The sequence below is a fragment of the Amblyraja radiata genome, chromosome 3, assembly GCF_010909765.2.
Source record: "Amblyraja radiata isolate CabotCenter1 chromosome 3, sAmbRad1.1.pri, whole genome shotgun sequence".
In the NCBI taxonomy this organism is placed as follows: domain Eukaryota; kingdom Metazoa; phylum Chordata; class Chondrichthyes; order Rajiformes; family Rajidae; genus Amblyraja; species Amblyraja radiata.
The window spans coordinates 59137351-59151424 of NC_045958.1; the positions used below are offsets into that span (position 1 = coordinate 59137351).

At 43.0% G+C, this 14074-nt stretch overlaps 1 protein-coding gene across 2 annotated transcripts in view; it reads left to right on the forward strand.

Moving 5' to 3' along the window:
* tmod1 (tropomodulin 1) overlaps positions 1 to 14074 on the forward strand; it is an 85075-nt gene that overhangs the window by 12767 nt on the left and 58234 nt on the right. For both annotated transcript variants that reach the window (XM_033017851.1, XM_033017850.1), the window contains exon 2: positions 4724 to 4897. In XM_033017851.1, the coding sequence (XP_032873742.1) occupies positions 4772 to 4897 (126 nt within the window). In that variant the 5' untranslated portion in view covers positions 4724 to 4771. The remainder of the gene's footprint in view (positions 1 to 4723; positions 4898 to 14074) is intronic.

Here is a 14074-nt window from a genome sequence, read left to right on the forward strand (position 1 = left end):
GAATTCTCAGGCCCTTGCTATAATTTAATATACTCTGTGTGGCCAAACTCTGCCCTAACCCCATTTACAAGTTTGCAGATGACCCCACTGCAGTGAACAGGATCTTGAACGTTGACGAGAGAGAGAACAGGATGGAGACAGAGAACTTAGTAATATGTTGTCAAGACAAGAAGATCTCCTTCAATGTCAGTAAGGCAAAGGAGTTTGTTATTGATTTCTGGAACTGAGGTGGAGTGATATACCCCAATCATCATCAATCTTGCTGATGTGGAGATGGTTGAGAGCTTCAAATTCCTAGGTGTAAATATCACCAGCAATTTGACTTCAACCAACAACATTGAAGCATCGACCAAAGAAACACGCACAATGCCTCTACTTTCTCAGAAGTCTAATGAAGTTCAACATATCTCTAACAACTGTTACCAAATTCTATAGATGCACCAGAGAAAACATCCTAATGGGATGCATCAGATCTTGGTTTGACAACAGCTCTGCCCAGAAACTTGCAGAGAGTTGTGGATGTAGCCAGTCTAATACACAAACTCGCCTCCCTACTATCAACACCACCCACACTTCACTCTGCTGGGGAAAGCAGCATACATAAACAAAGACCTTATCATTCTGGTTATTCCCTTTACATCCCTCTTCTGTGGGCAGAAGAAAAAGCTTGAAAGCACGTACCACCAGATTCAGGAATAATTTCTTCCCCGCTATTATCAAACTATCTCTCATCAGCCAGGGTGTAGTCCCGATCTTCCATCCTCATTACAGACCTTGGAATTTTTCCCTGTAACTGCAATGCTATAATGCTGTAATAATATGTTCTCTACTCTGGTATTGTACTCTTTGCACTACCTGTTGTACTTGTGTGTGTCCTGATTGCATTCAGGTATAGTATGATTTGACTGGATAGCATGCAAACAAGGCATTTAACTGTATCTTGGTACATGTTACAATAATAAACCAATACTACCAATATCTATAGCTAGGTGACCAGAACTGCACACAATACTACAACTAGGGTCACAGCAATGTCATAACATGAGAACCCAAATGTTATACTTAGTGCCTTGACTGATGAAAGCAAGGATCTTCTTCACTCCCTATCTGCCCAAACCTCCAGTTTCAGGCAATTATGTATGTGTAGCACCAGGTCCTTCTGTTCTATTACGCTCTTTAGGGCCATTTACTATGTAAATCCTGGCTTGGTTTAACTTCCAAAATGCCACACTTTGCACGTGTCTGAGTTAAGTTCCATCTGCCAATACCTGGCCACTTTCCCCTAGATTCTGTTAAAAATCTTAAATCTTCTTCACTATCCACTATACTTCTGATTTTGGTATCATCTACAAACTTACTCCATTTAAATCCAAATCATGAATGTAGATGATGAACAACAGTGGACTCAGCCTGACCCCTGTGGCACACCACTGGTCACAGGCCTCCAATCTGAAAAACAGCCCTCCACTACTGCCCATCCAACACCAGGCCAAGTGGTGAGGCAAAACTATCTTGGGACAGATAAAATCTAATACGGAAAAAATTGATGTGATTCATTTAGGAAGAACTTTAGGAAGAATAACCAGAGGCAATGTGAATCTTTTATATTTATTTAGCTTTCATTTCATAATTGTCTTGGATCTGGGCATCACTGGGAAAGCCAACATGAATTACCCTGTGGAATATGGTGATGAGCACCACCCAGAACTGCTGCAGTCCTGGTGATTATTGGGAGGGAGTTTCAGGATTTAGGCAGGTGACTTTGAAGGAACACCAACAAGTTTACAAATCAGGATTTTCTACGACTTGAAGCAGAGAGAGGTGTCCCCATATACTGCTGGCCTTGTCCTTCTTGGTAGCAGAGGCCATGGGGTTGGGATGTGCTATTGGAATAGCCTAAATGAGTAACTGGCAGTGTGTTTTATAGATGGTGCTCACTGCAGTTACCATGTACTGATGGTGGAGGGAATTAATGTTTAGAGTCATGAATAAGGCGCCAATAAAACCTGCTGTTCTTCCATGGTCTCGAGCATCTTGTGGATTGGTGGTGTGGCACTTATCCATGTAGATGGTGGGACGATACTAGTTGTTAGGAAGTGGGTTACTCTTTACAGGCTAGCCAGCTTCTGACCAGCTCTTGTGGCCATGGTTTGGCTTTAGACTTTGGATCATAGTCATGAGATACAGCACGGAAACAAGCCCATCGGCCCATCCAGTCCGTGCCAGCCAGCGATCACCTCATACACTAACACTGCACACATCCTACATCCTACACACTAGGGACAATTTACAATTTTACCTCAGCCAATTAACCTACAAACCTGTACATCTTTGAAATGTGGAAAGAAACGGGAGTACCCGGAGAAAACCCACATGCTTAAAGGGAGAACGTACAAATTCTGTACAGTCAGCACCCATAGTCAGGATCGAACCCAGATCTCTGGTATTGTAAGGCAGCAGCTCTACCACTGTACGACCATGTCGCACTTGTCATAAGGTCATAAGGAATAGGAGTATAATTAGGCCATTTGGCCCATCAAGTCTACCTCGCCATTCAATCACGGCTGATCTATCTCTTCCTCCTATCCCCATTCTCATGCCTTCTCCCCATAACCCATGACACCTGTACTAATCAATAATCTATCTATCTTTGCCTTAATTTCTGCATTAACTTTGCCTCTCCACTGACTAGGCCTCCATAGCCTACTACAGCTTCACCACCCTCTGACAAAATAACATTCTCCTCATCTCCTTCCTAAAAGAATGTTCTGAGGCTATGACCTGCAGTCCTAGACCCTCACACTAGTGGAAACATCCTCTTCACATGCATGCTATCCAAGCCGTTCATTATTCTGTATGTTTAAATTAGGTCCCCCCTCATTCTTTTAAACTCCAGCGAGTACAGGCCCAGTACAGGCACGGGCCCAGGCCCAGTACAGGCACGGGCCCAGGCCCAGTACAGGCACGGGCCCAGGCCCAGTACAGGCACGGGCCCAGGCCCAGTACAGGCACGGGCCCAGGCCCAGTGTCTTGAAGCTATTGCATTATGACCAGCCAGATGCATTCCATCTTGAATCTGCAAATGAGCTGAAGATGGCTCGGGGTAACTGCAGTGACCTGTGTCGTGTACAGACCACCGCGAGCACCTTGCACCTTATGACCAACATCATGCCCACCATCAAATCTATATCGGTTCTCGGAACAATCCCATTCCTTTGTCTGTAACCTGGTATTCTTCCACCCTGAAGATAGACACAAAGAGCTGGAGTAACTCAGCGGGACAGGCAGCATTTCTGGAGCGAAGAAATGGGTGATGATTCAGGTCGAGACTCTTCTTCAGACTGGAATCTGAAGGGTCGTGATCTGAAATGTCAGTTACTCCAGTTTTTTTGTGTCTATCTTCGGTTTAAACCAGCATCTGCAATTCCTTCCTGCACAATCTTCCCTCCCCTATGCATTAAGTAGTGCAATCTCCCCTCCCCTATGCATTAAACTACCAACGAGCATGTCTTTGAGATGTGGGAGGTTGCTGAAAAGGATGGAAACGCCCACACGGTGGAATGGAAAACGTGCAAACTTCCACGGAACAACACGGGAGACCAGGATCAAGCCTGGGTCACTGGAGCTGTGGGTTAGCAGCACCCCCAGTTGCCCTTTAATCCATTCAGCTTTTCATATTTGTTTTCCACCGCAGCTGGTCAGTGATTGGATCAAACCTACAAATCAAGTTGCTGACAATAAAATTGGATAATTTGGGGGAGAATTGTACTTAAAACTAACGTCAGCAGGAGCTAAGATTGGCCACGTGACCTTCAGTGCATGTTAGTGACGTTGGCCTCCCCACCCCCACCCTAGCCCCATAACATGAAGTAGCTGACGACCTAAGTCCACTGGGAATTGGGTAAGGACAACTCTTGTGGGAACAGGCATTGATGTGTTAAAGAATACGAGAATGCCAGCAGCTGGTGTTTTTTCTGGAAATCTCACCCAATAGTGTGTTGTTGATGCACCATTTATTAATATGTAAATTGGCAGCGGTTTCAGGGGATTAAGAAAGATGCAATGAAGTACAAATCTCCAGAAGTTGCTTGTAAATTATATCTTGCCTCGCCCTCTTTATTTAACTAGCTGCGGAAGGTTAAGCCTTGTAATTAACTCTGCCTTGTAATTATTCTTTATATAACTTGTTAATGTTCTGCTGTTTTTTCCTTCTGGCCCAGAAATGGATGAGTTAAAAGTATTTGATCTAATCCTTGCATAACATATTCAAGATTTTTAAAAATCTTGAATTTTCACATTTTATTCATATTTTCTTTCCCTCTTTCTTATGGACAGTTTGACTCACTTGCCCTCTTATTCCATCATTCCAGATTTTTTCATTCCTTAATTTTAATGGTCTCGTAATCAGTCTTGCCCTTGGAATAGTCTCAGAAAATTACTGTTCAACATGTTTTTTCACTGAAGATTACAAAATAAAGCTTAACTAATGATGTGCCAAGATGCACTGCTTTAGTAATGCTCGGTCAGTAAAATTGAATTTGATGTTTATCATATTTCTACCACATTTCCCCACGGATATATTTAATTGCAATAAAAAACGAACTGTTGAAATAAACAAATGTTTAGTTTTGTGCTGACATTGTAGCTTGCGGTTCCTTCTAAAATACCCCATCAATTTAAGAGACATCTTAATTCTAATGATCCCTTTTCATTCAAATTATAGGTATACTAAGATATCGCAAAGGTGGTACGAGAAAAGATTGATATCAACATGTCTACGCCATTCAAAAAAGAATTAGAAAAGTACCGAGATGTTGATGAAGATGATCTCCTCCGAAAATTATCAGAAGAGGAGATCCAACAGTTGGAAGATGAGTTGGAAGAACTAGATCCAGATGTATGTATAATAATTGCTTGTATGTGCACCCATACAATTTAGTTGCGTAAACCATTTTTGGTTTCCAGCACAAATTGCTGCAAAGTCTTTGTAGACTTAACTGCCCACCACATTGAGATGAATTTTATTTTATTTGACTTCCTCATTACCAAACACATCTTCAGCTAAATAATCATCAATTATTCCTATGAATTTTAGTCTTAATCTGTAAACCATGAATTTAGTTAAGCATTAAATTAAACAAATTGAAATTGGTGAAGTACTGCTTCAAAATCATCATTGATAACACATGGCTTCAATACTCTCAATGTTAGCTTTGTGTAAAGTATTGGATCAGTCATTTCTGAATAGATAGTGAAATAACTGTTCAGAGGTCTTCATCTTAAATGTTGCTATTAATATTTAGTTGGGTTATGGTTGGTTATTTGTTATCCACAACTGTTGATTCTGCTGTTTTGAATATGCAAAAATATGAAATAAATATTCTATCTTTACCCAGTTTTCTAACAATTCTGAGGTATGTCTTGTCAGATGCAGGGACATAGTTGAGTTTTGAATCGATCGCCAACTTGAGGATATGATGGGCTTGAAGTCTGAAATATATTCAGACTTAAAGCGTTCAGCTTAGTTGCAAGGTTCAACTGTATTTCCAATCCAATGACAGATGACTGTTCGTCTGTGCAATTGCTTATTCAAATATACACAGACCAGCAATACTTTTGTTCCAAATTCCGCTCATTTCTTATATTGGATCATTTCCATGCTTTAAATTCAGATTATAAAATTCTGGCATGAGTACAGTGTAGTGATTTGGGGCACACGCATGCTTTGCATCTGCAATGCTTTAGCAATCAACTAGTGTCAGAGATATTGGCTCTATTTTAAGTTGGCTGTTTCTAGAAGAGAGCAATGACAGTGAGTTGTTGAAATCTTTTCAAATAACATTGCAATTTTGAATTTGTTTAAGGAAGGGTTGAACAGAGTGCCTTTTGAATGCCCTTTATTGGTAACATTTCAAAGAAAGGGAGATAAAAGCTTAACATGAAGATGCTGGCAGACAATCCTCACTGTTGACAGTAATCTAACTAACCAAGACATCAAAAGCATTATCAGACCATAAAATACAATATTCCAACTTCTGGACCAAGTATTATCTAATACATAGCAGGGTAGCGACTGTTTGAAGAGTTACATTAAAGATGCAAAGGCCTAGGTCATTGACTTGAGAACTGTCATACAATTGTGATCTGGTACTGAGATATTTGGTCTTCTACCACAATTATCTTTCTGCGTTTCAGTATGACTATAGATTGAGATGCCTACTTCTCGAATTTCTTTTAAAATTTTAATATAACATTTTAACACTGACTTTATGGGTAATGGCCTGAGATTTACAGGAGTCACAACTTAGCACACTGACAATGTCTTCTTAGATTCAGGCTGGTTCTATACACCAGGATGCAATAAAATCCCTTCTTCGCATGAAGCTCAGAATAAATAGTTTACATGATAATGATAAATGCAACATTAAATATGCCTACTAATGCAAAGCAGTAGAACGATGCCAAGATTGTAATGAGATTTGAAGTGGTGAATAAAGAATACTAAAATACATAATGCAATAACTGAATAGGGTAGATTAGACTGTTAAAGTGAGAGGTTGAAGATGCCGGTGAAGACTGTAGCCAGTTGATAGATGTATGATTTCATAATTCATTACTACAGTTGAAAGCAGATATGAAAGCAAATCTGACCTACCACCAAGATGAATGGGACTGAGTCACCTGAGGATGTGGGGATACCCCTAAATGGAACTTTGCTTGCCGGTTTGAAATAGTTGTAAAAAGCATCGAGCTCATACGGTAGACATGCACTGTTGCCAGAGGTCACTCTGATTTTGGCTTGTAGCCCGTGATGGTATTCAGGCCCTGCCACAGTCGCCTGGCATCCATTTGATTGAGCTGAGCCTCCATTTGTTTGGGATCCTATCTTGGCATCCCTGATAGCCTTGTGGAGATTATATTTGGTCATCTTGCAGTGCTGGCTCATACTTCCTGAAAACCTTGGATCTGGACCATCGCAAAGAGTAAATCTCCATGTCCATTAAAGTTTTCTGGTTAGGATAGACCCTAATTGTCTTTGTCAGAACACAGACAACAGCACATTTCTTCATTAAAGCAGTGATGACTGAAGTATTTTCATTCAAATTAGGAATTTTAGGATTTTGCACTGAGAAAAGAATGTGAATCCATGACAGGAAATGCACATGATTTGGGATGTGATGGGAATTTTGAGTTGTTAGTATTTACATATGCCTACTGCTTGTGTGCCTCAGGTTGGTAGTAATGGTAGGTTGGTGAGTTTAACTGAAAAGCCTAGCTTAGTTGCTGCAGCGAATCTAGTGGAAGATATATGCTGCATCCTCGGTGCAAAGGTGATCAGGGTATTAATTGCTTAAGAAGATGAGTAATCTTTGGGCTAATTTGTTCTGCATAGTTTGATGTTCTTATGCTTTTGAGGCTGCATTCATCTGAACAAATTGAACAAATTGGAATTACACTCATGATGCACCCAAGACAGGTGGTGGAATGCTTCGGGGAAGTGAGTCATTCATGCAGAATATCAATCTTTGATTCATCCATGTACCCATAGTATCTACGAGTGTCTATGTAGCTGGATTGTTTAAGTTACTGGTTATAAGTGTCCCCCTAGCTCAATAATAATGTGGGATTTAACAAAAATAATTCTGTTAAATTGGGTGAATTTTTGTTGAAATGGTCTCAGGCTGGAACATATATTGGTAATGCTATTACTTGCCACATTGGTATTCTGGATGACCTAGTGTGGTTTTGTCTTTGAGTGTATGGGTGATAATTTGTGGCCAATATGAATGAGACCCGGGCAATTTCAAGAGTGGGGGAAAGGTAGGTTGTGATAGTGGAGAGTACATCAATGGTCGACACTTACTCTTGTGAATCATCAGGTATAGCATGTGCCAGTGTGCTTTGCATGCTGCATAAATCTTAGGTTGTGCATGGTGACCCAATCTAACGGCTGTTCTCACTTTGTGTTGTGGATTTATGGCCTCACAAATAATATGAGCAATTGATGCTGCTTTAACAGAAAGTTAGATGATCCAGTATCAAGTATGTTTTGATAGAAACTAATTATCAATTACCAGATTACTAATGAAAGGACATCAACTAGTTCTCTGTTTCCCACACCTGAGAATTTTCAGCGTTATTTATTTTTATTTTAGAACTTTTGTATCTGCAGTCTTATACATTTCCTTTCCCCCTCATCCTTCTAAACCCCAGCGAGTACAGGCCTAGAGCCGTCAAACACTCATCATACGTTAACACAATCATTCCTGGGATGTTCACGTAAACCTCCTCTGGACCCTTTCCAAAGCCAGCGCATCCCTCGTCAGATATACAACCCAAATTGCTCACAATACTCCAAATGCGGTCTGGCCAGTGCCTTATAAAGCCTCAGCATTACATCCCTGCTGTTATATTCTAGTTCTCGCAAAATAAATGCTAACATTGCATTTGCCTTCCATTCTGCCAATTCAACCTGCAAATTTCTGATTTCTGAATCCTCTACCCATTTAGAAAATAGTCTACGCCTTTATTGCTACTACCAAAGTGTATAACCACACACGTTATGCTGTATTCCATCTGCCTCTTCTTTGCCCACTCTCCCAACCTGTCCAAGTCCTTCTGCAGACTCACTGCCTTCTCTACACTACCTGCCCCTCCACCGATCTTCATATCACCTGCAAACCTAGCTACAAAGTCAGCGATTCCATCATCCAAATCATTGAAATGCAATGTGAAGAGTAGTGGGCATGACACAGACGAATAGAAAACCACTCGTCACCTGGCAGCCAACCAGAAAAAAAGATGACAGCAAGTAAGACACTCGCCACAGAATACCAAACCTCTCACCAGGTCTTGTAGCCATAATATTTATATGGCTTGTCCAGCTAAATGTCAGATCTCAGATGAGGAACTGTACAATGTTGGGGCCTTCTTTTGTTGGTGATGGTGATTTTATGACATTTATATTGTGCCAAATTTATTAGCCGCTGGCTGAATATTATTTTGTTCCACACAACCATTGACTGGTTTCTTTTTCTTAATTGTGAAAGGAATTGCCTTTTGTGCAATTATCGTCAAACACTCCCATTCTGACCTTATGGAAAGTTTGAAACAGCTGAAGATAGTCGGGCCAGGACACTACCTTGAGGAAGTCCTGCAGTGATCTGCCAGGACTAAGATAAATTACATTTAATAGATAATTCCATTTTACAAAGTATGTTCTAAAAGTCTCTTCCTTGCATTATCAAAGTGTTCACCACAATTCACAACTAAATGTGGCAGGACTGAAGAGTTTTGATCTGATACATTGATTGTGGGATCATTTCGCTCAGGCAGTTCCAAGCTCCTTTTACTGCTGAGAATGCATGTAATGTGGTGCGGTAGCTTCACACGTTGTGCCTTGTGTTGCTCTTCTGCACTCCTCATCAAACCATGACTGATCCCCTAGCTTGATGGTGGTGGTGGAGTGAGGGATATGCCAAGCCATGAATTCATGGACAAAGGGGATACTGCGCTGTTGGTGCTGCCGGTGGCTTATATGGCCTCATGAATGATCAGTTTTGAGCAGCCAGAATCACACCATTTCATTTACTGAAGTTGTAGTTCAAGTCAAGTCAAGTTTATTCGTCACATACACATACGAGATGTGCAGTGAAATGAAAAGTGGCAATGCTCACGAATTGTGCAAAAAAACAAACAAACAAACTACAAACAGAATGGAACAGAATCACATATTCACATATTACATATTTGTGGGAGGGAAGAAAAAGGAAAAAAACAGCAATTTTAAAAAGACACAACTTTAAAATGGTACAGTAAAGTTAGTCCCTGGAGAGATAGGAGTTTACAGTCCTGATGGCCTCTGGGAAGAAACTTCTTCTCATCCTCTCCGTTTTCACAGCATGGCAACGGAGGCGTTTGCCTGACCGTAGCAGCTGGAACAGTCCGTTGCTGTGGTGGAAGGGGTCTCCCATGATCTTGTTGGCTCTGGAGTTGCACCTTCTGATGTATAGTTCCTGCAGGGGGGGGGCAGTGTATTTCCCATCGTGCGTTCGGCCGAACGCACTACTCTCTGCAGAGCCTTCTTGTCGTGGGCAGAGCAGTTCCCAAACCAAATCGTGATATTTCCGGACAAGATGCTTTCCACAGCTGCCGAGTAGAAGCACTGGAGGATCCTCAGAGACACTCTGAATTTCCTCAATTGCCTGAGGTGATAAAGGCGCCAGGGTAACTTGAGCAGCAACCTACGGTTTCCACATTTATCTGCCACTGTGTGGTTTCCAGAAGTTAGAGTCTGAATTATATTATAAAAGACTTGATGTTGAGATTGGCAGCCAGATCTCAAACAATGCTCTGTATTTCTAACGCTTGGTTATGCTTGATAATTAATTTCACAGATATAGATGTTGTTATATCAAATTTTGTGTACCTTTGGCAGAGTATTTTTTTTAAAGTGCTTGAAAACACTCTTTTTCAAAGTAGCATTGTTGAAGTTAATTTGAGTGGTTCTTTTTCCTAAAAGGAATTAATTTTAAGCTAGGATGAACTGAATGAAAAGGGAGCTAATATATCTGCTGTTTTTTTCACGTTATTGACCAATCTGTTGGGTGTAGGGAGCAAGTTAAATTATACAAGTTCCAAGTACTGTTCTTTACTGAAATTGCAAAGAAATGCCATGTAATGAAGTATACATTACATGGCATTTGTAATGTATACTACTGTGAAAGTTGTGCATTGAGATTTCTGGGCATTGTGTCCAGGGCTTTGATAAATACTGAAGTACATCTGCTACATACCTTCTTAGCCCTTATTCCCAAAATGAACACTGCAGATACAAATATTTTATACACATTGGTGATATCATTGGCAAATTTAAAGATGACGTTGGAACTGTGTCTGGCTACACAGTCATGGGCATAGAAAGAGTAGAACTGGGACTGAGCACACAGCCTTGAGGTGCTCCTGTATTGATGGTTATCGAAGAGGAAGTGTTGCCAATTGGTGCTGATTAGCTTAGTTTAGTTTATTGTCGCTTGTACAGTGAAAAGCTTTTTTGTTGCATGCTAACCAGTCAATGGAAAGATTATACTTGTATACTAGACCAAGTGCAGACCCGCTGGGTCTGTTTCCCCAACGGCGTTTGCGGGGGGGGGGGGGGTGGGCTGCGGCATCACACTCACATTAACCACCCCCCAAACACACAGGTGGGGGGAGGGGGGGGTGAGAAGAGGGGAGGAAGGGGAGAGGAGGAGGAGGAAACGGGACAGATTTGGGAGGGAAAGGAGAGCGGGGTAGGGGGTGAGAGAGGGGGATGGGGAGAGAGATGTGGGGGAGGGGGGGGGGGATGGGGAGGGGAGGAGGGAGGGAGGGGGAGAGGGGTGGGGGAGAGAGGGGAAAGAGTGGGGAGGGAGAGTGGAGGGGGAAGGGGGGAGAGAAGTGGAAGAGTGGAGAGGGAGGAGGAGAGGGGTAGGGGAGTGATGGAAGAGGGACGGGGGGTAGGTGGAAGGGGGTGGGGGGGGAGAGCGAAGGGGGTGGGGTAGAGAGGGAAGGGGGTTGGGGGGGAGAGAGGGATGGGAGGGGGAGAGGGGTGAGGAGAGGGAGAGGGGGAGGAGAGAAGGGGGAGAGAAGTGAAAGAGTGGGGAGGGGGGGAGGGGTAGAGGGGTAGCGGGAGTGGTGGAAGAGGGACGGGGGAGTGGTGGAAGAGGGACAGAGGGGTAGGGGAAGGGGTGGGGGAGAGAGGGGAAGGGGTGGGGTAGAGAGGGAAGGGGGTTGGGGGAGAGAGGGATGGGAGAGGGAGCGGGGTGAGGAGAGGGAGAGGGGGAGAGAAGTGAAAGAGTGGGGAGGGAGGGAGGGGTAGAGGGGTAGCGGGAGTGGTGGAAGAGGGACGGGGGAGTGGTGGAAGAGGGACAGAGGGGTCTTCTTCTTCTTATCGAGTCCACACACAAGATTAGAAGTTGTTCAGCCAGAGCTGAACACACTTCTCGGCATCTGCACAATGGTGTCTGTCTTGCGCTTCTTGTGCTTCTTGTGCGTGGTGTTGGAAAGATTGGTTGAAAGAGGGCCGCGACGTGAACGCTCTTTCCTTGGCCCCGACAGAGGGGTAGGGGAAGGGGTGGGGGAGAGAGGGGAATGGAGGGGAAGAGAGAGGGTTGCGGGAGGGAGAGGGGTGGGGTAAGGGGAGAGAAGTGGAAGAGTGGGGAGGGAGGGGTAGAGGGAGTGGTGGAAGAGGGACAGAGGGGGAAGGGGGCGGGGGGAGAGAGGGAAGGGGATGTGGTAGAGAGGGAAGGGGGGTGGGGGAGAGAGGGATGGGTGGGAGAGGGAGAGGTGTGAGGAGAGGGAAACATAGAAATTAAGTGCAGGAGTAGGCCATTCGGCCCTTTGAGCCTGCACCACCATTCAATATGATCATGGCTGATCATTCAACTCAGTATCCTGTACCTGCCTTCTCTCCATACCCCCTGATCCCTTTAGCCACAAGGGCCACATCTAACTCCCTCTTAAATATAGCCAATGAACTGTCCTCAACTACCTACTGTGGCAGAGAATTCCAGAGATTCACCACTCTCTGTGTGAAAAATGTTTTTCTCATCTCGGTCCTAAAGGATTTCCCCCTTATCCTTAAACTGTGACCCCTTGTTCTGGACTTCCCCAACATCTGGAACAATCTTCCTGCATCTAGCCTGTCCAACCCCTTAAGAATTTTGTAAGTTTCTATAAGATCCTCCCTCAATCTTCTAAAATCTAGCGAGTACAAGCCGAGTCTATCCAGTCTTTATTCATATGAAAGTCCTGAAATCCCAGGAATCAGTCTGGTTAACCTTCTCTGTACTCCCTCTATGGCAAGAATGTCTTTGAGCATTGGGCATTGTGACATCACACGATGGAACGTTCACCAGGTGCTGGTGCTCCTGCAAAGGCATATGTAAATGGATCCATTCCAATTGGACATCTGTGAGCATCGGGCATTGTGACATCACACGATGGAACGTTCACCAGGGGCTGGGGCTGGGGCTGCTTCTATGGGTGAGAAGCCAGTTTATTTTTGAAATATTGGGGGGGAGGAGAAGGATTTGATTAAAAATGTGTATTTAAACACGACGAAATGTAATGAGGAGCGGAAACTTAGAAAGAAAAGTGAAATCTCTACCGAAATGGAAAAGATGTCGGCGATTCTGCGTCTGGTTTCGGCGTAGCAAGGAATCAAAGGAAGAAAGGCAGCCGTCCATGTAAATGGATCCATTCCGATTGGACATCTGCGAGCATTGGGCATTGTGACATCACACGATGGAACGAATCAAAAGGCAGAAAGGCAGCCGGACGGACGGCAGGCGGCAGCCACAGACTTTTATATAATAATAGAAATAGATAGATAGATAGATAGATAGATAGATAGATAGATAGATAGATAGATAGATAGATAGATAGATAGATAGATAGATAGATAGATAGATAGATAGATAGATAGATAGATAGATAGATAGATAGATAGATAGATAGATAGATAGATAGATAGATAGATAGATAGATAGATAGATAGATAGATAGATAGATAGATAGATGATTACAATTGTGCTGTCCTCATTGTAAAGATACATGATAACAGGAATAGCGTTTAGTGCAAGATAAAGTCCGATTACAGATAGTAAATACCTGGAGCCACTGTAAATTGCCTATTGCCACAATAGATCAATGGAAGGTGTGATCAAGTGGACCGAGGGTCTCCAATGAGGTAGATAGTAACTCAGAGCTGCTCTCTAGTTGTTGATAGGATTCGGTTGCCTGATAACAGCTGGGAAGAAACTGTTCCTGTATCTGGAGGTATGCTTTTTCACACTTCTGTACCTCTTGACTGATGGGAGAGAGTAGAAGAGGAATGACCGGGATGAGACTCGTCCTTGATTATGCTGTGGCCTTGCCAAAGTAGTTGTGAAATGTAGATGGAGTCAATGGAAAGGAGATTGGTTTGTGTGATGGTCTGGGCTGCATCCACAATTCTCTACAATTTCTTGTGGTCTTGGATGGAACTGTTCCTAAACAATGCTGTGACGCATTCCAATAAAAGGCTTTCTATGCG